Source organism: Nycticebus coucang, chromosome 10 (genome assembly GCF_027406575.1).
Source record: "Nycticebus coucang isolate mNycCou1 chromosome 10, mNycCou1.pri, whole genome shotgun sequence".
Classification (NCBI taxonomy): domain Eukaryota; kingdom Metazoa; phylum Chordata; class Mammalia; order Primates; family Lorisidae; genus Nycticebus; species Nycticebus coucang.
Window position 1 is genome coordinate 83,060,219 of NC_069789.1, and position 27,487 is coordinate 83,087,705.

General features: G+C 44.0%; 2 protein-coding genes across 4 annotated transcripts in view; one reads left to right on the top strand and one right to left on the bottom strand.

The window, feature by feature from the left end:
• The window catches only part of FAM20B (FAM20B glycosaminoglycan xylosylkinase), a 46,698-nt gene extending 31,415 nt beyond the window's left edge, over positions 1 to 15,283 (bottom strand). Inside the window, exon 1 of one of the 3 annotated variants that reach the window (XM_053607215.1) lies at positions 15,110 to 15,283. The gene's annotated coding sequence lies outside the window, so the exon portion shown is untranslated. Of the gene's footprint in view, positions 1 to 14,502; positions 14,652 to 15,019; positions 15,085 to 15,109 lie in introns of those variants that run through there. The other 2 variants (XM_053607217.1, XM_053607216.1) reach the window with 2 other exon arrangements.
• LOC128596455 (uncharacterized) lies at positions 10,011 to 18,270 on the top strand. Its single transcript, XM_053606079.1, has 3 exons — positions 10,011 to 10,038; positions 14,530 to 14,793; positions 16,715 to 18,270. The coding sequence occupies exons 1-3, from the start codon at positions 10,011 to 10,013 to the stop codon at positions 17,320 to 17,322; spliced, it is 900 nt and encodes a 299-aa protein (XP_053462054.1). The 3' UTR covers positions 17,323 to 18,270.
• Positions 18,271 to 27,487: the final 9,217 nt, after the last annotated feature.

Genomic DNA, 27,487 nt, shown 5'->3' on the forward strand with positions numbered 1-27,487 from the left:
TGCCACATACACCAGGGCTAGTGGGTTCAAACTCAGTCTGGGCCTGCTAAATAACAATGACAACTACAACAAAAAAATAGCCAGGTATTGTGGCAGGTGCCTATAGTCCCAGCTACTTGGGAGGCTGAGGCAAGGGAATCACTAAAGCCCAAGAGTTTGAGGTTGCTGTGAGCTGTGACACCACAGCACTCTACCCAGGGCAACAGCTTGAGACTCTGTCTCCAAAAAAAAAAAAAAGAGAGAGAGAGAGAGAGAAATGGGTATGCTGAAAATTTTTAATTAGTTAATCCTGTTTTAATTAGGATGCAGAGCCATTTGGCTGGCTACACATGCCTAACAACCAAAAATAATGAGGAAAAATACAAAAGCAAGAGGGATATGGTAGCTCACACCTATAATGCTAGCACTCTGGGAGTCTGAGGCAGCTGGATTGCCTGAGCTCAGGAGTTCGAGTCCAGCCTGAGGAAGAGTGAAATCCCATCTCTGTTTAAAATAGAAAAAAAAAAACTACCCAAGTATTGTGGCAGACACCTGTAGTTGCAGTTATTTGGGAGGCTGAAGCAAGAGGACTGCTTGAGCCCAGGAGTCTGAGGTTCCTGTGAGCTATGACACCATGGTACTCTACACAGGGCAACCGAGTAAAATACTGTCTAAAAAAGTAAAAAAACACAAGAGCAAAACATGAAGATATACACAATTCCTTAACTTTCATTTTTACTTTTCAAAATTCATGAAAGACTTCCGAATATCCCAAACCACAAGTTTCTGGTAACTTTCCAGTTCTTACCTTGTCCAAATATAAATTTTATGACACCTTGTTAGAGGGTACAAAAGAGTAATAACCCTTTCTCTAAATCCAAATACCCAGCAATCCTGGTCGTGTCACATCTGCTCCTCACGTGTTTAGATACAATACCCAGACATGTATTTCCACTTAATCAGTTCCCTAACGATTATTTTTCAAAATTAAAATTCCTATAAATTACAGATAATCAAATCTGGATAAATTAAGTAAAGGAAAAACATACCCCTATGTCATCTAACTATTAGTTGACTATTAGTTTTCTGGTACTGTAGCAACATTGCTAAGTCCTTAACAAGGATATTAATATGTGTACAACAGCCATGAAAAAATTGCTGCTTCCAGGCTAGAGCTGACCACACTCTGGGCAATTCCCAAGCCAAAAGATTACAAATACAAGAGTTTTGCAAGGGTGTTAAGAACATACAATTCAGTCTCATTTGTATGCTGAGGTTGCTTTCCACTCTGCAGGGCCATTTAAAAACATGCACAGGCTTGCTCTGCTATATGCCTACAGACAGCACAGCATTAAGGTAAGACAAGAAGATAACACGGTGTTGCTTCACTTTCTATTCATTTAACAACCCAAACCATTAATCAAAGAAATAAAACCAATAAAAAAGACAGGGCAAATGATTCAGGCTAAGTCACTCCCACCCAAACTTGATACCGCTCTCCTAATAACAGCTGGAAACATTTGTCTACTAGAAAGTCATCCCAAGTTGCTAGGACTACAGGCAGCTGCCACAACGCCCGGCTAGTTTTTCTATTTTTAGTAGAGACAGGGTCTCACTCTTGCTCAGGCAGGTCTCCAACTCCTGAGCTCAAGCAAACCACCTGCCTCAGCCTCCTAGAATGCCAGGATTACAGGCGTGAGTCACACATCCCACCAGGGACAGTATATTCTAAAGGTAACACCCTGTGGTGAGCCAGCTGACTGAAGTTTATTCTCAGTGATTAACCACTCCTCTACTGTTCACTTTCAGGAAAGAAGCAGAAAGTTAGAGTTAAATTCAAATTCTAATTATCCCCAGCCACCTGTTTTGTTTCATCATCATCTCCCAGGGAGCAGATAACACTATTAACTGAAACAAAGGCAATTCAAATGCATCTAAAATGTAATTGTGATGGTATCAAGTTTGATGTGGAATTCAGTAAAACAGTTCTCAGTGATTACCGATAACAGCACGGCTAGGAGAGCAGATGTCAGAGATTTTTGCTAGTTCTAACACGACCTAAACCACACAATTTTTTCAATTGTTTGAACAGTACACATCATAGGATGCAGTGATAAAAAGCAACACCGAAATCAAGCTGCATCAGCAATCGCTTCCTCAGTGCCTCCAGATGCAACTAGCTACAGACATACACCATCTGAGCACAAAGGGGTCAGCTTAACAGGCTTTCACTTTCTACAAAACAGCTTTCAGGACTCAAGTCTGATTAACACACAAACTTCTAATGATCTTGCTCATTCAGTTAGAATAAAGAAAATCCTCCCTCATGCTATATAAACATATCATATCCAAATGTTTGGCATAAAAGGGCTGTGGCTTTTTCCTTTTGTTTTTAATCATCAACGCAATAGGGAGTTCTAGCAACTCAGAAATTCAGTTAAGACAAATGTCCAATTTCACAATCCAAGTTTGTGTGCTTTTAAAGTTTTGAAATCTCATTATCTTTTGAATAGGCCTTAGAACACATTTATCAATTCAGGTCTGCAAACATTTCACCCAGTCAGCAAGGATAGAAATTTATACTAACGGGGTTCAATTGTTATATTATTTCCCTATTTACTTCTGTAATTCTAAGTAAGGGCAGGTTTAAAAAAGAGGCTGAACGAGTTTTCACGTTTGTGGTTAGTCACTACATGCCAGTAGATCAAGTAAGATCTGCCCTTCATTTCCACAGCCACCAACTTACTTCAGTGCTCATCTGTTGGACCACAGAAGGAACTGACATCTGGGCCTCCAGGTTCTCCAAGCCAGCCTACATAATACAGCCAAAATCATTTTTTAATCACTCAACCACCTTTGATGCTACAAAAATGTTTAGCAGGGTATTGAAGCTCTACCCAACATGGCCTGAAGCTAGGCATCATTCTTGCCGTTCCTCTTCCCATCTTCAGCTAAAATGGACCAATTGAACTTGCTCTTGTCCTCCCCTTTTTGCCTCGTCACATTAATCCCTCTTTCTTACCCTTTCTTCCTATCTCCTCCTGTTTGACGTCTAATCTTTCTTTCAAATCCCATCTCCTACACCATTTTTGGTCCCTCCTTTCTTTCTTTCTTTTTTTTTGCAGTTTTTGGCCAGGGTGGGCCTGAACCTGCCACCTCCGGTATATGGGGCCTGGGCCCTACTCCTCTGAGCTACAGGTGCCACCCATGGTCCCTCCTTTCAACTAGTACTTAACTACATTCTGCCATGCATAATATCTTCTTGTACATGGGCATAGTTCTCCTTAAAATGACTCCCTTCCCTCCTTCACGTTTGAGAGAAGAGAAGGCACCCGAGACAGGGCTTCCGTGCCATATTACCTTCCTTTCCTATTTGAAACAAGCAGCATACTATACTCTATGAATTTAGAGTACTCAGACTGAATTCTGAATTTATATTATAAATAATATAAATATATATATAGAAAATCTATAAATAAATTCAGAATTTATACAGACTGAATTCTGACAAAGATTCATTTCAGATGTTAAGGAAATAAAAACAAGTTTGCAAGGCATATTCCAACTATTCATGAAAACCTCACTAGCATTTCCGGAGGAGTATGCCTGCCCTATTTCCTGCCCTCGGCTCCTCCTACAAATGCTTCAAACAGTGTAACAATGTCCAGTTATATTATGGTCATTTATTTTAATGTTTCTGTTAAATAGAACAGAACCTACCTCAAAAGAAAAAATTGACTCAAGGTAATAACACAACACGAAAAACGTTAACTATAAAAACGGAAATGCAAATGGTACATTTGTAAATAGCCCTCACACTAACTGCTGGCAAAAACTCCCACTCTCTAGAAAGCAACCTTTATAAGGAATTTCCCCCACTGAATCCTAGTTTCACTCTCTCCTCCATCAGCTACAAAGACTCACTCACGTTCTTTCTTCACACATATACCCCACCCTACTTGCTTGATAAATATTTTATAAGAACAAATTTAAGAATACAAAACTGTTCAAGAAGAGACACAGATTCCACAGGAAAAGAAGTGAAGTACGGTGCATCTTACAAGGGTTTATGTGAAACTCAGTAAATGTGAAATGTAAATGTCTTAGCACAATAACTAAGAAAATGCCAGGGAGGCTATGTTAACCAGTGTGATGAAAATGTGTCAAACGGTCTATGAAACCAGGGTATGGTGCCCCATGATCACATTAATGTACACAGCTATGATTTAATAAAAAAAAATAAAAAGTGAAGTATTAGTATAGTCCTCTGTTCAAGAATCTGGTTGATGTACAAGGAACATATACAGAAAAGCATGTTTGTGCAGAGGTCTGTAAATCACCTGACAAAATTCAAGGTATGTGACTGTTGAAGATCATGAGATCAGGGACCCCAACATTCACTACCTTACTAGGCCTCCTACAAGCCACCGGTAAGGTTTCAAGCTCATTAGTAGCAGTGTCCCCTTGAATTTCCCTCTGATTAAGTGACAACTTCATACTAGTACTTCTGAAGTCATAGAGAAGAAATCCCAACCTTTGCATACAGCAATAAAAAGTGAGAGTTTCAGTAAAAGTAAACAAAAATTTCACTTTTTGTCTAATTCAATGGCCAAATCAGGATCTTAGCATGCAAATGGAATATAACAGGCCTTGTGAAGAATGTAAGTACCACATGGAAATTGTTCAATATAAACATTTCGTGCAGGGGACTAGTAACAAAGGAAATTTGAGGTAAAGGAAGTGGAATTTATTAAATAACTAGTATAGAATTGTATTTATGCACATAACCTTCCTGCACTTGATCCTGAGCAGGAACAACAAGGACCCTTTTACAAAAATTATTCTTTGGTAATTGTTGGTTTCAGTAGAACTAAGAAGGTTTGGTGAGAGTATATAAGAAGAAGTAAGATTTGAATTTAATTTTTTGTTGATTATCTATAAAAATAGACACCAACAATTCCTCCCATCAAGAGGTGGAGTCTGTTTGTCCTCCTCTGAATCTGGGCTGGCTTTGTTAATTGCTTTGACCAACAGAATGCTGTAGAAGTGACTGGGTGCCAGTTCTGGGCCTATGCCTTAAGAGACCTGGCAGCTTCTGCTTTCACTCTTTTGGGATCTAGCCACCATGTCAAGAAGATCCAGCCAGACTACCAACGGCAAATGATCTATATATAGAGCAAAGTGTAGCCAGCCCTCTAGCTATTCTGGGCACCTCAGCTAAAGCACCAGACATGGAGCGATGCTTTCAAGGGCATCCAGTCCTAGTAGAAGGCCCAGGTGAATAAAGCCTCATGTGTCTTCCTAGCCTATGCCACAAGGAAAGTAACACGAGACCAGCTGACCCACATAATTATAAGAAATAACAAATTGCTGTCTTTTTTTTTTTTTTTTTGTAGAGACAGAGTCTCACTGTACCGCCCTCGGGTAGAGTGCCGTGGCCTCACACAGCTCACAGCAACCTCTAACTCTCGGGCTTACGCGATTCTCTTGCCTCAGTCTCCCGAGCAGCTGGGACTACAGGTGCCCGCCACAACGCCCGGCTATTTTTTTGTTGCAGTTTGGCCGGGGCTGGGCCTGAACCCGCCACCCTCAGCATATGGGGCCAGCGCCCTACTCACTGAGCCACAGGCGCCGCCCACAAATTGCTGTCTTAAGCCACTATATTTTTGGGTAGTTTGCAAAACCCAACTTTCTCACATCTGTTCTGCCCCTAACAACTCTTTTGGGGATATTAAAAATATCAGAGGAGAAAACACAGGGAAATAAGTTATGTGACTAGAAACAATTCCCTCAGGGAGGGAAGAAAAAAATTAAATTAAAATTAAGTATATTGATACATTGTTAGGTCATATTTGTAAATAATTTTTAAAAATCCACTTGCCTATGTTAGAGCCCTATTTAGATAGACATAAGCTATGCAGAGCAAGCAAGATTAACCTCACACATTCATGCAACTATACACCCAAGTTATAAAGCCTAACTTTTATACTTCAGCCAAAACATAAACAGTAGCAAAAATCATGTTCCCTTTTTCAGAGGCAGAGTCTCACTCTGTCAACCAGGCTGGAGTGCAATGGTGTGATCATAACTTATTGTAACCTGGACTCAAGGAATCCTGAGTAGCTAGGCCTACAGGCATGTACCATCCCATGTAATTTTTTAAATTTTTGTGGAAATGAGGTCTCACTATGTTGCCCATTCCTTAAGCAATTCTCCTGCCTTTACCTCCCAAAGTAAAAAGTGCTGGCATTACAGGTGGGACCACTTCATCTGACCAAAAATCACATTATTTAGTGCCAAAAAAAAAAAAAAAAATTAGACACACACTTCACCTGGGCTAAGTCCGATATACTGCCCTTCTGGGGTTTTGTTGTTGTTGTTGTTGTTTGTTTTTGAGATAGAGTCTCACTTGTCGCACTACCTCAGTAGAGTGCCATGGCGTCATAGCTCACAGCAACCTCCAACTCTTAGGCTCAAGAGATTCTCTTGCCTCAGCCTCCTGAGTAGCTGGGACCGAAGGTGCCCATCACAACACCTAGCTATTTTTAGAGACAGGGTCTCGCTCTTGCTCAGGCTGGTCTCAAACCTGTGAGCTCAGACAATCCACCCACCTCAGCCTCCCAGAGTGCTGGGATTACAGGCACGAGCCACCTCATGACCCTTTTGTTTGTTTTAACTGGTGTGACTTTGGAGCACTATACACATTATTATTATTTCTTTTCTTTCTTTCTTTCGTTTTTGACACAGAGTCACACTCTGTTGCCCTGGATTAGAGTGTTGTGGCATCACAGCTCACAGCAACTTCAAACTCTTGGGCTTGAGTGATTCTCTTGCCTCAGCCTCCCAAGTAGCTGAGACTACAGGTGCCTGCTACATACCCAGCTAATTTTTCTATTTTAAGTACAGATAGGGTCTCATTCTTGCTCAGGCTGATCTTGAACTCCCAAGCTTAGGCAATCCACCCACCTCAGCCTCCGACTGGTAGGATGACAGGCTCGTGAGCCACCGTGCTGAGCCCACTGTGCACCTTATTGTTAGCTGTTATGGGTTTATATCCCCAGCCCCCTAGAAATAAATGCACTCGCCTGATGGTTAGTGGCAGTGATTATAGGTAAAATCAAGAGCACATTCAGAAATCCTTCCACTAACTACTGTGTGCTTCCATCCAGGAAGTCAAAATTTCTACTACTACACAGCATCACATGTTTTTTTACCTGATTAATGTTGAGCGCCCCCTCAGAAAATCAGACCATTCCTGCTTTGCCCCCTGCTGCCTGCCACAATATCACATTATTCTTCATCTTCAAATGGGGGTCTCTGGCTAAAAATAAAAACTAAATACCAAGCAATATCATTAATCTGTATCTATAGATATATTTTCTTTCTCTGCTAATTCTCCACTTAAGAAATACCTTCTTAACTCATCTTCTTATTCTAAATATAAGCTCTCTGCAGCAGAGAGGTTATGAGCATGTGCTCTGGATTCAGAGTGCCTGGGCCTGAACGCCTGCTTTAGCACCTCATGTGAGATTTGTGAAAGAGATTTAACCTCTAACCTCTCTGGGCCTTAGTTACCACATATAAAAAAAATGAAAGATGAACACTATTACCAGTTCACGGGGTTATTAAAAATGAACGAGAATGCCATCTGTATCATGCTAAGATTAGGACATGGATGCTGCACAATGATACCTGTTAGTCATTATTACCATATCCAAAACCCAAAGATGACCTCCTGAGAAAAAATGACAAATAGGTTTCACTGGAGTCAATATCCCCAAACACTGCCTTCTCGGGGGCTAAATGCACACAGTGCATTACTAAGAGTTTAGCAGCAATGAGCACTCTCGTATCACTGAACCAAATCCTTTTCTAAATTTGAGATACAAGACTATAAGGAAATATCTTCATAGTAAGTGAAGCAGAAGACTGAGAAGCTGTCACTAATTTGACCAACCTGCTTCTCTTTTCTACAAAGTTCAACTATACCACATTCAATGTAACTGAAACAGATGGGAAGTATGAACTTAACCCATTTCACAAAAAAGACTAAAACAGAATGCCTTTCACAACAATCTTCAGTTTGGAATACCAGTCCTGTGTTTTAGAGATGACAATTCACATGTCCTAAATCCCTTAAAATAAGCCTTAAGAGTAATTTAAAGGCTGGGCATGGTGGCTCACTCCTGTAATCCTAGCTCTCTGGGAGGTAGAAACAGGTGTATTGCTTGAGCTCAGGAGTTGGAGACCAGCCTGAGCAAGACTGAGACCCCATCTCTAACACAGAAAAATTAGGTGGGTGTGGTGGTGCATGCCTGTAGTCCCAGCTACTCAGGAAGCTGAGGCAAGAGGATTGCATGAGCCCAGAAGTTTGAGTTTGCCGTGAGCTATGATGCCAGAGCACTTTACCCAGGGTGACAGAATGAGATTCTGTCTCAAAAAAAAAAAAAACAAAAAAGAGTACTTTAGGGCAGTGCCTGTGGCTCAAGGAGTAGGGTGCCGGTCCCATATGCCGGAGGTCCCAGCCCCGGCCAAAAACCACAAAAAAAAAAAAAAAAAAAAAGAGTACTTTAAAGTTACAGGTTTAGAAAATCTAATTTCCAAATACTTCAAATTGGTCCAAGTGGTAGACTTTCCTTGCTGTTTTCATATCCATGCAAACATTTACTCACATCTATAAATTCAGAACCATTATGTAAAATCCTCTAACAAGTTCCCTTGTGAAGGAAGCCAAATAAAACCATCACTAGGCATTAATGAAGCATTAAAGTAACTTTTCTTCCTGGTGTGAAAGTAAAAATAAAATAGGCAATAAAGAGTGTCTTGTCTTTGAAAAAAATTCAATTCCTGCAACCTGTCCCATTTAAACCTTGATTTAGGGCAACCCCTTTTCCTTGAAAAAGGAAAAGAAGGGCGGCGGCTGTGGCTCAAAGGAGTAGGGCGCCAGCCCCATATACCAGAGGTGGCGGGTTCAAACCTGGCCCCAGTCAAAAACTGCAAAAAAAGGAAAAGGTAAATAAAAAAATCTTAGTTCATAGTGCTAGTGAAATTTGTTCTAAACAACCAACACAAGGTCGGGTTCACTGATCTTGACAATATGTAGAAGTAAGAGCTTGCATTTTGCTTTAAATGAGCCAGGTATAATGAAGTATTCCAAGTTCTAGACATTTCACTGGTCAACTGTCAGTACATAACAACTCTTGAAGGCTACATTAGAGAATGTAATTTCCGTACAATGTGGAAATATGGAGTTTCAAAAAACATTTTCATTCAGCTTTTTATATACTTTCCATCTTTACTGTTCAATTTACCAGAGTTCTTGGAAAGATACACAAGGTTTATACAACAATAGCACCTCACACTTTTAACCTTATGTTCTAGGGTATGCCAAGATGCCAGCCCACAGGAGGTACTTTCAGAAACAGTAGAACCTCAGATAGGTCTGTGCTAAAACAGGTGGCTCCAGGTATGATCCCTTTGTTATAATATGAACACACACACACACACACATTTTTTTGGCATTCTCTTCTAGTACATTTTGAATTTCCTGAGGACAATGATTATGTTTTACTCTCTTGTTGTACTTCCATGTAACCTAGCATAGAGCAGGGCATTTAAAAAGTATTCAGTAAATGTTTGTTGAATAAAAGGCATGAAGAGCATGGGAGAGAGACCCTTGTGGTTATAATAATTTGTACTGAACTAGCAACTCTCTGGTTTAAAGACTGCCTTTTTTATAGACAAGGGGAAATAAGTCCTGTAATTAATTCCAATATACAATATGGTAAAAGATGTAGAAGTATCTAATATGTATACCAATTTTATATATTCAATTTAAAATTGCTGCCTTCTGTACATCCTGCTTCCACCTTTGAAGGCCATTGCTATTGCCAACCTGGTTTGTGGTATTGGCTGGGACTGAGAGTAAAGACAATCTGGAAATCTAGCAGGGAAGAATGGAGGTAGTCCAAGACACTGCCCAAGAATGTCACAAGACAGGGCTGGAAGCAGATCTTCAAGTGTGACTGGTGATGCTCTCTGAAACAAGGACCAACACTGGTACGTGCTTCCATATTATTTTCTTTGTTCCACAGAAAGAACTGCAAAAGCACAAATGCACTTATGCAAGAGTGCAAGTTCACTATTTAAACCAAGGATAAGAAACAAAAAATAAACAAAACAGCTTTTTGGGCAACCAAAACAGTGGTTACAAAGTTCATATATTAATACTCAAAGAAGAGCTGCCAGAATATAACTAAGCCTATTTAGCTGTTTTACATGCAACTTCAGGAAGCAGAGTGATCTGGGTTCCTACTCCACAGATCAGAAGCTGCACTTTTCAAAAAGGGCAGCATGGACACTATCAGTAGCTCAAGAGCAGCTTTCCACCATTGAAAGATGAGCCACACTGACTACTGAATCTTACTCAAGTAGACTCAATAATTCAAAAAGCAGAGGGAGCAAACAACCTACATTTTTCAATCACCTCAAAGCCTTGCTTGATTACTGTCAGTAATGATGCTAGTAATCATAACCTTGAGATAATTTTTTAAAAGTTTAAATTGTATTACTTAAAAGGAAGCAGAGTATATAATACAATGTAAATTTTCCACAAGAAATATAGTTAAAATAAGATTCTTCACACATAATACCTTGTTTCCCCAACATTAGATAAATGAGGCATTGCTATGTACAGAAAGCAGAAAGTCAACTTTTCAGAGCATAGAGTGATGATGACAGACTTCACACTGCCTCAACCTGTATTTGCTTCTGTCCTCTCCACACATTCATAATTTCATATTCCTTGACCTCCTTTTATAATGTACCCAAATTAGGACCCTCTCCCCTAAAGGGGTTGTTACCTTGCCAAAAAGTGCACGCCTCAAATACACACCAAAGCTCAATGTCTCTTTTCTGTATCAGCCTCCCTTTCTTATCTCATACCGGGATGACAGACATACCCAGCAATATTCTTTAGGTCCAGACAGAGGCATTAACACAAAATCAGATGTGAGATCTTTGCATTTTCTTCTCTTCTAGGCAGCTCTAGAAGTCATGTTGACATTGTAAGTTGGTTTCAGTTGCAAATAAGGCCTGTTATTCCCGCACCCCAGACCCAAGTTATTGAACTCAGTCCTTGGGGATTACAGAGGCAGCTAAAGTAAGGAAAAGAGGGTGATGCATGGAAGGAAGAACTGCTGAAGAAGCACTTAAGGGAGGAATAACTCCCCTCAATATAAGGAACAAAGGACAGTCAGCGTCAATGCTACTGAGATGGTATTACCAAGAGTGCTAAGTTTTTCTATTAATGCAAAAACACTGGCCACCAATCCAACTGCTTAGTTAGCCTACTCAGAGCAGACTGCAGAAGCCACACCTGACCAGAACCTCCCAGGCTGCAGGTTGCTGGAACACCATATAATCACAGAACTGAATTTCAAGGAAGCTCCAGCAAATAGCTCACTTCAACAGCCTATTTTCAACAGGAATCTGAAACACGTTTTCTTGGCTTTTTCCCTCTTTGACAAAAAGAGAAACTAAAGAATTTAGTATATACACTAGAATATGTCTTTTATTTTTTATTTTATTTTTTTTATTGTTGGGGATTCATTGAGGGTACAATAAGCCAGGTTACACTGATTGCAATTGTTAGGTAAAGTCCCTCTTGCAATCATGTCTTGCCCCTAGAATATGTCTTATGTCCTCATACTGTTTTCCATTTATGTATTCAACTGGCAAATATTTCCTGCACACCTACTATGTACTAGGCACTGTTTGGTGCAGAAAGAAAAGTATACACTGTAACTGCGCTCCCTCTAATTTACAAAACCACCTGGCACTAAGTCCCAGAGAGAGCTGACATTCAGATTCAGAAGACTGTCTCCTTTTTATTGTTTACAACTGTGACCACAGAATACAAAGAGCAGCCTCCTGCTTCTATTATGAGACTGTAGCAATCACCAAAAGACAACCACTGTGGTTAGCTATTTTAAAAAGTTATCAATTCAGGGTGGCGCCTGTGGCTCAGTGGGTAGGGCATCGGCCCCACAAACCCAGGGTGGTGGGTTCAAACCAGGCCCCAGCCAAACTGCAACAAAAAAATAACCAGGTGTTGTGGTGGGCGCCTGTAGTCCCAGCTACTCGGAAGGTTGAGGCAAGAGAATTGCCTAAGCCCAGGAGTTGGAGGTTGCTGGGAGTTGTGACACCACAGGACTCTACCACGGGCAATAAAGTGAGACTTTTGTCTCAAAAAAAAAAAAAAGTTATCAATTTAAGGCTAGGCAGCTGTAGCTCAGTGGCTAGGGTACCAGCTACATACACCGGAGCTGGTGGGTTTGTATCCAGCCCGGGGGGCCTGCCAAAACGACGACAACTACCACCAAAAAATAGCTGGGCATTGTGGTGGGCGCCTGTAGTCCCAGCTACTTGGGATGCTGAGGCAAGAGAATTGTTTAAGCCCAAGAGTTTGAGGTTGCTGTGAGCTGTGACATCACAGCACTCTATTGAGGGCAACACAGGGAGACGCTGCCTCAAAAAAAAAAGTTACCAATTCAAGGCTGAGTGTTGATGGCTGTCTCTATTAAAAATAGAAAAAAATAGCTGGGTGTGATGATGCTTGCCTATAGTCCTAGCTACTTGGGAGGCTGAGGCAGGAGGATCCCTTGAATAGAAGAGTTTGAGGTTGCTATGAGATAGGCTGACATCATGGCACTCTATCCAGGGTAACAAAGCAAGACTCTGTCTCAAGGCAGGAGTGGTGGCCCATGCTTATAATCCTAACACTTTGGGAGGCCAGAGCAGGTAGATTACTTGAGCTCAGGAGTTCGAGACCAGCTTGAGCAAGAACGAGACCCTGTTTCTCCTAAAAGAAGAAAAAAATAGCCAAGAGTTGTGGCAGGCACCTGTAGACCCAGCTACTCAGAAGGCTGAGGCAAGAGGATCTCTTGAGCCTAGAGTTTAAGGTTGCTGTGAGGTATGACACCATAGTACTCTACCTAGGGTGACAGAGTGAGACTCTGTCTCCAAAAAAAAAAAAAAAGATTCTGTCTCAAAAAAAAAGTTATCAATTCAAGAGTTGAAGTATCTGGCTTTAGGATTTACATCATTGAAATTATAGACAAAGTGTAGGAAACTGAAATCTGCCCTGGACGTAAAGAAACCAAAGAAAATTTAGGAATTCAAAGTTTAGAGGAGAGAAAAAGCAGAAACTTTAATACTATGTGAAAGTTGAAATCTACAAATGGAAATCAAGAGAATGCGTAAGTCAAAGAATTATCAACTTAACATGAAATAATTGCATGATATAAAGGATTATTAAAAGTAAAGACAGAAACAGTGAGTTGTTTGTTCTCTAATCTAAGGTACTCAAAAAGAAAGGCAAGGCATGTGTTTGTTGCCCTAAGTAGAATGCCTTGGTTTCATCTTAGCTCACAGCAACCTCAAAACTCCCAGCTTCGAGCAATCCTCTTGCCTCAGCCTCCAAGTAGCTGGGAGTACAGGCACATGCCACGGTGGTCAGCTAATTAACATAGCTATTTTTCTAGTAGTCCTAGAGAAACATAGCAAATTAATGTCATATTTTCACCAGCCAAAAGAAAGCTGTTTTATCTCCTTCCATATTTATCACTGCACTTTATCGTGAGATTGAGAGTCTGAATTATTTTTTGCCCTTTCATCCCCTTTGATAAGCAATTTCATATGTGAAAGGCTCTCTGTTGCCTGATTCCCTTGTATAGTTCGAGGGGCTAGAGTACATCTTCACAAGCTTTAGAAAAGTTATCAATTTAATCTACCTTAGATTAGCTATGAGACTGAGCAAGTAATTTCACAACTTTAACACACCTGTACCTCAGTTTCTTAAAGAGACATGTCCTAATAATAAGTCATATATGTAAAAATGCTCTAAACTTAGCTCAAAGGTCCTGCATAAATTCAAGGAATGGTTGTCATACATAAGCACACTGACCTCTCTAACTCAATTTTCAGAAACCAACCCCGGTGAAATTGATCCAAGAATTTACAACACAAGGAAGATAGGCATGATTAATAAATGGCAATCTTAACTTTAATAGATTACAGATTTACAAAGTCCAATAACCTAAAAGTTACTACATTACTACCTCCCTTTCAAGGTGAGAAATCGAACCTTCAGAGGGAAATTGGCTGGGTGAGGATGATACTGACTACGTGGCTCTAGATCCAAGTCTCAGCATCAAGTATCTCTCATGTTCCCAAATGATATACTGCTTACCCATCCCAGTAGCGTTATAGCCTTTAAAAGGGCTAATAATTCCATAAAGATCAATCATGCCCTGTCCTCTCCAGCTATCCTTCTCTCCTTTCTTTTCCTATCGTAGGACTAGCAGGTCATAGAAGCCTGATTAGAATAAATTTCTCATCAGACCCCCACAACAGAGGATGCAGCTTGACAACTGTTCACATTCATCATTAATGGCAACGTTTCAGTTAGCTCTTAATTGCCGGGCCATCACACCCGGAAATGAAATCTCAAGCGCAACCCACTTTGGACTATCATATCATTTCCTTAAGTTGTACCCCACGGCGAGCACCCGGCGCACGACCCCAAAGAGACCGAGGGCTCCTGGACACGGTTGCCACCGCCGCCCGCTTCCGGCCTGCAGGTCACTCGCGCTTCTTGGCCACGAGGCGAGTACGGTAGGGACCCCTCCAGCGCGCGCTCCTCCCCGGGCCTTTGCAACCGGCGTTTGGTGGAACATGGGGTGGCTCTGGGGCCGGTCGCCTGTGGGGACCGCGCACCGGGGCGAGAGGTGGTCACTAGAAGGGCAGCCCCAGGTAAGGCCCGTGCCTCAGGTGGGCTGGGGAGGCGGCGACCGAGGCTGCGTCCCGTCAGCCGCGACCGCACGCAGGGACACGCGGCTCGAGCCAGTCTCCGAAGCAGCGAGGGCCCTCTCCCGGGAGCCGCCCGCGGCCGCTCGCGGACAGCTTGGGGCACCAGTGCCCAGCCCCTCGGGGAAGCGCCCCGCCCCCGGGCGGCCCCAGCCCGGTGCCCGCCACGCACCGCGCCCCGCCCGCGTGCCGGTCCGCATTTTCCCGCCCGCCGCGTCAAGGGCGGGGGTCGCGCGCCCTCCCTCGCCCCCAAGCCACTCACCTGTCGGGCCCTAGGCTCGCTCCATGGCCGCCCGCACGGTGCGGTGCGGCGCGGCCCCGGCCGCCCCCGCCGCCTCCGGGGTGGGGCAGCCCCACGCCGAGCTCACCACCCCTGGCCGCTGCCGCCACTGCGGTTCCCGCCCACCCCCGGCCCGGCCATTCCCTGACCACCTCTCCCGGCGCTGAGCCGGTAGTCCCACACCCACCCCCCGCCTCCGCGGCCCCCGATCGTTGGTACGGTCCTAGCGTAACGCCTTCCTTGTGACCAATCCAACGCCTTCCTCGGCGAGGCCCCGCCCCGCCCTCCAGTAGGCGGGCCCTACGGGACGCACTCCGGACGGCCCCTCTAACCCTTTCGGTCCCGGGCCCGCCTAGCTTAACTCCATCGTCTTCGGCTCGTTTCTACTCCTTGTCCCGTCGCCCCGCTTACATAAACTGAGCTCTCACTTCTCTCTTGCCTTCGCTTTTTTCTTCCTGCTTTTCTTAGGTAGGTAGGTAGCTAGGCAGGCACGCAGCGGGACTGGAGAGCTGCAGTCCCCTAGGTCAACTTTTGTTTGTGAGAATGATTTTCCCTGCTCCTTTTTTTCCTTTGAATTTGTCTTGACTTCTATACTTCCTCGCCCAAAAGAGGCCAGGCTTCCTACACTGAATGCAAGTGGCTCTCCTTCGGACCAGAACAGAACTTTTAGTAGCATTTAACAAAATTGTGATTCTTTCACTGTATTAATTGTTTTATATCCTCCTCTTGCCTTGGACCCTAAGCCCCATAACGGCAGGTCTGTCGCCTCGGGGTCTCCAGGGCCAGGCTCCAGTTAGTGCTCCTAGTAAGCTCCTGATGAGTTGAATGAAAGATTCTTCCTTTTCTGTTGTTTGTTTTCAGCTGACTATACACAGAGCATCTACTATATCCATTCACTCATTCACAATATACTAAGCTTGGGCTTCATGTGCCTGCCTCTGAAATATAATGCACCATGGGATAAGATATGTAATGGGGGAAAGATTGAGCTGACATTGCAGTTTTGGCCAGGGCCGGGCTTGAACTGGTCACTAATGGTATAGGGGGCTGGAGCCCTACTCCTGAGCCACAGGCGCAGCCCAAGCTGATACTTTTTTCAAGCAGTTCATTTAAGCAGCAAATTGTAGTGGAAAGAACTCTTCTTTACTGGCTGTATGATTCTGGATGTGTCACTTAACATCTTTGATCATTGGCTTCCTTCTCTGGAAAATAGGAGTTAATCATAGTGCCTACTGCACAGGGTTGTTGTGAGGATTAAAATAGAAATTATCTTGGGAAAGTACTTGAAAATTATTGTATAAGGTTGTTATTCATGTGTGTGTTTATTGAGCACTTATTATCAAGGGATCTTAGAGAAATAGTCTGACTTGATACCTACCCCTTGATAATGTAGTTAGGGAGGCAGCATTAATCACTGCAGAAAGCAGTAATCACTGCAAAGAGCATATAGCCAAATGCAGAAAGTGTTGATCAGCCATTTACTGAATGTAGTTGAAAAGGTTTGAGGGTCATTTTCTGACCAGGGAATACATAATTCTTGGGAAAATAAGCTGGATGATAATGAGAATCTCTTATTTCTCTGCACAGGAACATCGGTCTGCCTGCAGTCAGCTAATCTCCCCGAACCTTGTTCACTACATCAGGAGATCGTAAAGCAAAAGGGTAAATCAACAGTTCCTCTAAGACATTTTGCCCAAAAGGATTCTCCTTTCTTGCCTGCGACTTTGACAAGGACGGCAAGGGTGAACACTCCAACTGTCACTTTTCAGAAGAAAGCCAGTTTATCCTGCAGCCTCCAGCTTCCTGGACAGATGATTCCTTTTGTCTTTAAGGACTTTCAGAGTAGGGAAGGGAGGGATTTCCTGGCCCCTCTAAGCCACCCAGTCCAGTGTATAATTTCATATCATCCTACGAGCCACAAGACAGATACACTTCCTCCTCTTTTGTCCTCGGAGAAGGTGAGCCACAGGTTTGGGGCAGCTGTGTTAAGGGCATTTAGACAAAACAAAATTGTTTTGTTCTCCAGTTTTCCCTTCACCAGGCCAGTTACCGAGACTCTGTCAATGTATACACTGCACCAACACTGCCTGACACTCCGTAACATCAGTGTCTGCTCCCTATTCCTGTATTGGGTTATTTCCCAACTAATCAGCAGCCAATATATTCTAAGTTTTGTGAGACTTGCAATCATTTAAGAAGGGAGCTTATATGACTAGCACACAGGAAGCAGCTGCAAGGAATAGGGACACTTAAATTATGCAGCACAGACTCTGTAATCACTGAAAGAATCAGAGTTCTGTAAAATAGTACTGGGTGGGGAAAATATGGGTGAGAGAAGAGAGGAACAATGTGAACCAAAGTTAGGTATTGCATGACAGGAGAATTTGTTCATTTAACGAACATCTACCAAGTGCTGGGCACTGAGCGAGACCCAGGTCACACAGAGATGAAGAAAGCTTGGTCTCCATCTTGGAAAAGCTGACAGGAACCCCATCAGGCAGGTCTAAGATTTCGTTGAGACTCTGGCAGATGCCCCTTTCACCACTCATGTGCTGTATTGTGATTCTAGGTATCTTTGTCTAATTTCTTTGCCTCTTTCTTCCCTGTCCCCAAACTGCAAGGTTCTTAAAGACATAGACTGTGTTTTATGCAAAGTACCTCCTCCACACTGGTGTGTTAAAGCTCCCTGAGCTGAAACCAGAGCAGGAAGTTGGCTGTTCCCTCCAGCCAAGGGTGGTAGATATCCTTAACAGAGGAGACTTGGTTATTAGCCCCACAAGAGGCTTGTTCACAGCCTGCAGAATTCGCTAGGAGCTTCTGGTGGCAATTGCAGACCCTATCCACCTTTCCAGGCCCAGTTTCTGCTGATTTTGTCATCCTCCACCCTAAAGGACTCACTTGCTCACCTTTCCCTGCCTACACTGGTGTGATTACAATGATTCTTCCTCTGGGACTCTTACTTCACCCTCGCCTGTAAAAATGTTATATATCTTTCAATGGCACTTGTCCATGAAGACTTTCATGGCATTTCCAATGGTATGTGCTTTCCTCAGCTTCTGGAGACCCAACACTTCATTCGTACCTCTCTTATGGTTTGGTTTGTATCAAAGTCTTTGGAGATCTGCCTGATCCCATTCCCCTGGATTATAAAGCCTTTGACACCAAGGACAGACTCGTATTGATATCTGTGTCTTCTGTTGTGCTAACTCTGTGCATGGCCCATGGTAGACATGCAGAACTTAAAAAAGGAGAACATGACCTGCAGTGGCTCATTCCTTGGCCCCTTCATCATTTTATGCATTTTCCTTAACTGTTTGAGAAATTTCCCAGTCTCTGCCAACTTGTCAAGCCCAAGGACTCCAATAACAGTCCAGCAATCCCAAGGTATAAGGGGAGTGTTGTCTCAAGGTGCCTGCACACCTGAAGGCAAACACACAGAGTTTCTTTTAACTCTGGTAATGAGTGTACACCACAATGATGGATCCCCCTGAAACTAATTAAGTCTATTCTACATCAGGCAAGTTGAGAGGAGCCCTAGGAAAGCTCACACTGTTCCAAGACACTGGGAGCCGGGGGAGAGGGTGGCAGGGAAGGTTAGTAAGTAAAGGAGCACACGTATCCCTTAGGTCCCTGCCAGGAGCACGTCATGCACTGCCATGGCTGCCTGCCAGACAGTTTTGCTCTCTGCATCGGGCTCTCAGTGGACAGCTGCTTCTTCGTTTCTTTCCCAACAGGGCAAACTCCTTTCTTTGTCTTTGCCCCCAGCTCTGTGGAGCTACTCCCAGCCCTCTCCTTGCTTATAGCAATGGACCACCCACTTAACCCTTCCTGTGGCACCTCCATCGATGCTATCTGAGCAAAACACTCACATCCCAGGGACAGCATCGTAAACCACATACACACCCAGCTTCTCTGCTGAGACATTCAGACTGTGTATTCTGAAAGTGCTAAACATCAGTTCTTGGTTCACTCTGGTAATTTTTTTATTTTTTGAGACAGTCTCATTTTGTTGCCTTCAGTAGAGTGCTGTGGTGTAATAGCTCGCAGCAAACTCAAACTCTTGAGCTCAAGCGATTCTCCAACAGTCTGGGTCTCGCACTGGCATAGGCTTGTCTCTAATCAGTGAGCTCAGGCAATCCACCCACCTCGGCCTCCCAGAGTAGTGGATTATAGCTGTGAGCCACTGTGCCCAGCCCCATTCTGGTAATATTTTTGAAAAGAGCAGTTTTATTGAGATATAACCTAGATACTATAAAACTTGCTTGTTAAAAGGGTGCAGTTCAATACCTTTTAGTATATAAACAGAGGTGAGCAATCATGCTCATGATCTAATTTTGGAACATTTTTATCACCCTATAAAAGTAAAATGGGCTATTTTCTCTTTTATTCTGAAAATATATTTATCTATTTAGTTTTGTTTTTGAAATCTTCGCATTAAAAGCAAAAAGAAAAATACAAGAATGGGACGTGTAGAGTTAGTAAGAAATGCACAGTTATGGGTCCAAAAGCTATGTTTCACTTAACCGCCAGTGATGGCTACTGTAATTTATTTAGCCACTCCACAGTGTGCACTCTGTTGTGGTATATACTCCAGTAAATGTCCAGGGCCGTGCCTTTGATGTGTTCCAGTTTGTTGTGGCTTTCTCAATGGGTTGGGCAGAGATAATATTGCAAATTCCAGGTTGCTAATTCCTACCAGGCAATAAATTGTCCTGTGCCTAGCATGGTACCATATGCACATGGATATTTACTTTTTTTTTTTTGGTGTGAGGGAAGCTCTTTAAGTTTTATTAACTCATTTAATACATGAAGTAATTGCATTAAATACTTCATGAAGTAATTGTGGCCGTGTCGAAGTTTTCAGTTCTCCAAACTTCTTTGAGACCATACCCAGAAAGCCAGGAAGCCTGTACTGTATGTAGGTGGTAAGGAATTCAACAAAAGGCTCTCTAAGCCTCTCTTATAGCTGCCCCAGGGATGTGCTAGAGCTGTAACTCTCAATATGGCTGCATAGGCTTTTTTTTTTTTTTTTTGAGACAGAGTCTCACTCTGTTGCCCTGGTGCTGTGGTGTCATCATAGCTCACAGCAACCTCAAACTCTTGGGTTCAAGAGATCCTCTTGCCTCAGTCTCCCAAGTAGCCGCCACTACAGTCATGCAGTAGACATCTGGCTAGTTTGGGGGATTTTTCCCTCTATTTTTAGTAGACCTCACCCTTGCTCAGGCTGGTCTTAAACTCCTGAGCTCAAGCAATCCACCCTCCTCATCCTCCCAGAGTGCTAGGATTACAGATGTGAGCCCTGGTGCCCAGTCTTGCACAGGAGCTTTTTAAATATCTCAATACCTTCCCCATCCTCAAATATTTGAATTTAAGTATCATGGGGGTAGAGTCCTAACAAGGGTATTTTTTAAAAGCTCTCCATTTATTTTAATTTGCAACCAAGGCTAAGAACTACCCTCCTCCTAGCAGCTAAGCAAGGACCACATTAATAGGTTGAATCATGTGAAACTGCAATCTTTCTTGCAGGGGTGGCCAAACTTTTTTCTTTTCCTTTTTTTTCCTACTACACATTGGAAGAGGCGTTGTCTTGGGGCACACATTAAATACACAAACACTAACTAAAGCTGATGAGCAGGAGAAATGTCACACATGATTTTCACAATATCTGACACCACAGATAAGCAAAACATGCATCAAATAGTCTACATGTGGCTTGCAGGCCACAAGTTGAATAGCCCTGTAGGGCGAAATCAATTGAACATTTGCAGTTTCATATGGTTCAGTCTAATATATGAATAATTGGTTTATTTTCAGGGGTAGGTAGATGGGTCTTTCAGAAAACCTTCTGTAAGAAAGCACTCATTTCTCTCCAAATTCCCATCCTGCAGCAAGTGAAGGTGAAAAACATGTGACAGGGAAGGAAGCCCTGTTGGCCACGGTGTTGTCCCTTAATGGACCAGACACGCTACATCTTCCTTTCCAGTGGGGCTTAAACATTAGGAGCCTGTGGCTGCCAGGCACGAAGGGCAATGAGCAAAGCAGGCCGAGGGAGAGACCAGCTGAAGTGTTGAGGGACCATGACAAATCCGAGAACCTGCCCCTCCTTCAAAAACATTTATGTTTAAATAAATTTATAGAGAGAGAGGGCAGGAAAAATAAAAAGGGATCTGTGGTTTGAAATCTGGTCCTTCTTCCTGCAGTTTGTGACTGCCCCCTAGAAGGTAGAAGTTTGTGGAACAGGGAGGTGGCCCAGAACAGAGGAGGACAAGTTGCCTGACACAGTGGGCGTACAAGCCCAGGGATCAAGGAGCCGGTACCTCACTGTCATGCCTGGTGTACCCCTGGGAGATCTTGTGGGAGAGATGGGCAGACACGACCTTTCTGAGGCAAGGGAGGCCTCTCAGGCAAGGATGTGCAGGGACCTATGAAGGGAATGTGCAGGGATTTTCAGAGAGGTTAGCAAAGCCCCAGCAGAAATGATGATACCAGGCTGGTATTTTCTCCATGGCAATGCACAAGAAAAGGGGAAAACAGAAAAATAGGGGCTCAGACACCCACAAACCTATTACTCCTCTGTATTCTGGTTCTTAAAAGTCATGTGACCACCACTCACCCAACCAGAAACACCAGTTTTTTTCTTCACTTCCACCTCTGAGGAGCATCAAGTTCTGCCCACCAGGTCTCCTAAGAACTCCTTGATCCAGCTCCTTCCCTCTCCCACCACTGTTCCTGCTCAGGCTCCATATTCTCTCCCTGGATTACAACAATAGTTAATTTTATGTGTCAACTTGTCTGGGCCATGGGATTCCCAGATATCTCATTAAACATTGTTACTGGGTATATCTGTAAGGGTATTTCTGCTGGGTTTTGTTTTATTTATTTATTTATTTATTTTGGTCTTTTTATTGAGACAGAGTCTCACTTTGTCACTCTCAGTAGAGTGCTCTGGCATCATAGCTCACAGCAACTGCTGACTCTTGGGCTCAAGCAATTCTTTTTTTTTTTTTTTTGAGACAGAATGTCACTATGTCACCCTCAGTAGAGTGTTGTGGCATCACAGCTCACAGCAACCTCCAACTCTTGGGCTTAAGCAATTCTCTTGTCTCAGCCTCCCAGGGAGCTGGGACTACAGGCGCCCACCTCAATGCCCAGCTATTTTTCTGTTGCAGTTGTCATTGTTGCTTAGCTGGCCCTGGCTGGGTTCGAACCCACCACCCTCAGTGTATGTGGCTGGTGCTGTAACCACTGTGCTACAGGCACCAAGCCAGGGCTCAAGTGATTCTTATGCCTCAGCCTCCAGAGTAGCTGGGACTACAGGCACCTGCCACAATGCCCAGCTATTTTGTTATTGTTTAGCAGGCCCAGGCCTCAATCTAACCCACCAGCCCCAAAGCATATGGCCAGCACCCTAATCACTGAGCAACGGGTGCCAGATCCTGTGAGGGTGTTTCTGGAAGAGATTAGCATTTGAGTTGGTGGGAGGAATAAAGCATATAGGGATGGAAGGGTGTGAATAGAACAAAAAGGTTGAGGAAGGTTATGTCTGGTCTCTTCCTAACTGCTTTAGCTGAGACATTGATCTTCTACTCTTGGTGTTCCTGGTTCTTAGGCCTCTGAACCAGACTGGAATGCGTACCCTCAGCTCTCTGGCTTTCAGGTCATTGAACTATACCACCAGCCTTCCTTAGTCTTCATTTTGCAGATGGCAGACTGTAGGACTTCTCAGCCTCCACATTCGCATAATGAATCTATATATACAAATAGATAGATGATAGATAGGTAGAGAGAGAGATAGATGGCAGATAGGTCTATTGGTTCTGTTTCTCTGGAGACCTCTGGCTATTGCAAGTTTAATGCTATGGACTGAATGTTTGTGTTCTCCACAAACTCATAACTTAATGATGTATCATGAATAACCCCCCACATTACTACATATTCTTTTGCTATAACATTTTCTTAAATTACTATATCTTAAAAGATCATATGCTTTCAGGATATACTGAAATTTATTTAGCCAGTTCCTTTTTTTAGACATTTAGGCTGTTTGCATTTGTTTGCTATTTTTTTTAAAGTTCACACAAGTAGACCCACACAGCAGAGACGAAGATGTTTTCCCTGGACCCAAACAGACACAACCAAGAGGCAGCTTGTCACGTAGACAGCACTGCTACACTTCATGGGCTTCTGGAGAATCCATAAGCAACTGGAATTATCCTCTTTGATGACCCATCCAGCTGTCAAGGGCAGAACACCCGAAGGGCCTTCTTAGCTAGCTGCCTGCTAATCAGCTGCTTACCAAGAAAAGGCAATGCTCATAATTTTTAAACTCCTGTACAGTTTTTCATTTTCTCCTTTTCCCTACTTTTTGTAATTTACTCCTAATTTTGCCTCTGATATATGAAATAAATCTCTTATTGATTTTCCTTGTATACAAGTAAAGAATGAGCTAATAATTAACTTTGTGTCTTTGAATTGGTCTTTGACATTATTGTATACAATGTTTCCATGCTCGGTTCTCATAGCTAAATGGATATGTTCAGCTAGGATCATGTTCTGTGGATACATCAGGCACTGTCTTACTTCTGGTGGGTGCTGTGTGACTGTCCTGTCCCACCTGACTCTGGCATATAATGTGGAGGAAGGCAGCTTTCAGTAGCTCAGGTTATAAAATGTACTGGAGAATGACATAATGACCCAGAAATAAATGTAAAACGTTCCGTGAAAAGCTAACTACTGAAGAAATTTTGACCCTTCGAGTCTTTACCTTCCTCTATACACAAATACAGACTGGCAATTCACAAGTAAATGCAGGGTTTTCAACAGGCCACAGTTTGTAGCAATGAAAAAAAAAAACAGTCAAAAGTAAAACATTTCATACAGTGCCTTCCCTTATACTTTTTAAAGCTCAAAAGAGGCTCAAGCAACAACATTCTCCATCTGAGTTGAAACCCACAGGGGCTGAGGCTGCCCTGGGACAGTGGTCCTTTTATGAACTGTGAGCGAAGATTGGGCTTATTCACAGGACTCGCAGGGCAGTTAGACCACGCCCTTTCTGGGCTGCTGCTTGTCAGCCTGTAGCTTAGGGCCCACCTTGAGGGAACCCTGGATCTCCAGAAGGTAATATGAGGTCTACTTTAGAAGTGGCCTTTCCTTGTGGGACACACACTGAGGTGGAAGCTTTAATGTCAGGTATGAACTGTGGCTCTTGATGAGACTTTCAACCTGCCTTTCCTAAGCTGCTGCCACGTGCTGAGACTGGGGACAATACAGGTCACCATGCTGGCCTGTGGAGGAGCCCAGTCCAGTGGAGAGAGAAACACACAGACCCGGAATCACAATACAATCTTTTCATGCCATTCGCTTATGTAACAGACACCCACTGGTCCGCGATCTGTGCCAACTCCACTATTTCAATAGAGAAAGGGTTTAGGAGAGCCCATCTGGTTGGTAGGGGGCAGCCGAGGAACTAGATGGAAGCCTTTTTTTCTTAGATTGTACAATGCAGACTATAAATATAGCAAAGTTTTCCAAAGATGCTTTTATTTATGTACATAAGATTGAGAAAATGTTGGTTTTCCATGTCATTACATATGTTTGCTACATTTAAAAAATGTTTTTTCTGGGCGGCGCCTATGGCTCAGTCGGTAAGGCGCCGGCCCCGCCAAGGATGGCGGGTTCAAACCCGGCCCCGGCTGAACTGCAACCAAAAAAATATCCGGGCTTTGTAGTGGTGCCTGTAGTCCCAGCCACTTGGGAGGCTGAGGCAAGAGAATCGCCTAAGCCCAGGAGTTGGAGGTTGCTGTGAGCTGTGTGAGGCCACAGCACTCTACTGAGGGCCCTTAAAGTGAGACTCTGTCTCCACAAAAAAAAAAAAACAAAAAAACGTTTTTTCTTATGTTATTATTACTTAGGTGGTAGGGGAGCCTGTAGGAAGCAGCTTTATCCTCCCCAAACCACCTCTTGGGCTGCTTCTAGCCAAGCCTCAGCACAAAGCATGGCATCTAACCCTGTCCTCATGGCGGAGGGGCTTACCTCGCAGCGGGGGCTGGCCCACAAATACCAAATGTAGAATAGTGTAACAGGTGCTGCTCATTTCTCTGTGGAAAGGCTCATTCTTTCAGCGTGTTGAAGCCACCCACATACCCACAGCGCGGGGCCTGAGGGTGCGTGATCTCTGAACTCAGGGCCCTGAGATCCTAGAAGCCGGGTTGCCTGAAACAACACAGGACACCCAGTTAAATTTGAATTTCAGATAAACAAAGAGCACTTTTTTAGTGTAAGTATATGCCCCATGCAATATTTTTGTGTGTTGAGTCTGGCAAGCCCACCTGGGACAGCCCACAGAGAATGCACAGTGCTCAGGGACACAGAAGGAGAGGACCTCCTGTAGGTCCTGGTGTAATTGGTGTAAGTGCCATCCCCTCAGCCGGGCCTCCATGGCCTTTTTTTTTTTAGACAGAGTCTCACTCTGTCGCCCTGGGTAGAGTGCCTGGTGTCATAGCTCACTTCAATCTCAGACTCCTGGGCTTGAGCAATTCTCTTGCCTCAGCCTCCAAAGTAGCTGGGACTACAGGTACCCACACTGCCCAGCTAGTTTTTCTATTTTTAGTAATGACAGGCTCTCACTCTTGTTCAGGCTGTTCTTCAACTCCTGACCTCAGGCAATCTACCCACGTCAGCCTCCCAGAGTGCTAGGATTACAGGTGTGAGCCACCGCCTAGCCTGTCGTCGTCTTTTTTTTTTTTGTAGAGACAGAGTCTCACTTTATGGCCCTCGGTAGAGTGCCGTGGCCTCACACAGCTCACAGCAACCTCCAACTCCTGGGCTTAAGCGATTCTCTTGCCTCAGCCTCCCGAGTAGCTGGGACTACAGGCGCCTGCCACAATGCCTGGCTATTTTTGGTTGCAGTTTGGCCGGGGCCGGGTTTGAACCCACCGCCCTCGGTATATGGGGCCGGTGCCTTACCGACTGAGCCACAGGCGCCGCCCCATCTTCTTTTTTTTAATGTACAAGTAGCGCATCTTCTTATCACTCTTTCCCCCTTTGCCTTAGTTACTCTGAAATTACAGTGTGGGTTTATGTGATGATTATCTGCTCCACAAGGGCAGGTCCTTATCTGTCCTATGCACTGTCCCAGTCCCTGTAACTACTTGTTGAATAAATAAATGAATGTTCCTAGAGAAATGGAAGGGAGGTGTTCTGGTCAGGGAAGGCTTCACAGAGGAGGTGGCACTGGAATAGGTTCTTAAAGAAAACTAGGGGTTTACTAGGTAGACAGGGTGGGAAGGGCACTCCAGGCAGAGGGATGAGTTTGAGCAGAGACATGGAGGAATGAAAGAGCAGATGGTCAAGTTTTGCAGGAATGCCTGCCCAGGTGAGGGGAACCAGGGGACGTTGTTGGAGGAGGCAGAAAGGACGTGTTTGGGGTCACAGCAGAGTGTGTTCTGGAAGGCAACCTCAGCCTGGCAAAGGTCTAGGCAAGAGAGGCTGAAGGTCTGAGGGTCTGAACCAGGCAGGGATGGCGCAGATAGAAAGGAGATCAGTTGTGGGTATTTAGGAGAAAGGATCTATAGGACTTGGTACCAAACAGGTCTGCCTCCATTGTGGCAGAGGGGGTGACGTTCCAGCAGGATCTGAACACTCCAGGAGGGAAGAGGTAACCCTTGGGTTGGGACGAAGGAGTTCTAAGACAGCAAGTAGCATGTGCGCATGGGTGGAAGTGCAAGGGGACATGACCTTGTAGGGGAGTGTTGGGCACTCTGTATGTCCAGGGCTACCTGACCCTCGTGGCCCTATCCCAGAATCCCCTCCACATGGATGAATTTCCACTCATGTCCTGGCCCCACCAGCAGGGAGGAGCCATGGGTTATGGGTAAGGTACACATAGTGGGCGATAAGTGCTCCCCTGTGCCCCTAAAGGGACTCTGCATTGACTGTGACTTCAGAGAACACGTTCTCCCTCAGGGAGTCATGGGGAAAGCTCCAGCTCACGAGCTTAATGAATGTCTGCTTGGAGCCAGGCCCTGTCCTAGTCCTTGGAGGCCTCTGCCGTCTGCCCATCCTATGTGAGCTGAGAGGATTAAGGCCTGGAGCCTATGAGGAGGGGGCAGTTTCATTTTGGGTTGTGGGTAGAGATTTCTGTATGTATGTTTGTTTGTTTTAATGGGACAAAGTCTCACTTTGTCACCCTCGGTAGAGTGCCATGGTGTCATAGCTCACAGCAACCTCAAACTCTTGGGCTCAAGTGATTCTCTTGCCTCAGTCTCCCAAGTAGTCCTAGGACTAGCCTACCACAACACCTGGCTATTTTTTTTGTTTAGTAGCCCTGGAGCATGTGGCTGGTGCCCTAACTATGGGAGC

Bases quoted from the DNA above. Each gene is read 5' to 3' on its own strand.
- LOC128596455 (XM_053606079.1), top strand. From the start codon at position 10,011: ATGCTCTCTGAAACAAGGACCAACACTG. The intron at 10,039-14,529 runs GTACGTGCTTCC...CATTTCCTTAAG, and splicing joins TGAAACAAGGACCAACACTG to TTGTACCCCACGGCGAGCAC. The intron at 14,794-16,714 runs GTAAGGCCCGTG...TTCTCTGCACAG, and splicing joins CACTAGAAGGGCAGCCCCAG to GAACATCGGTCTGCCTGCAG.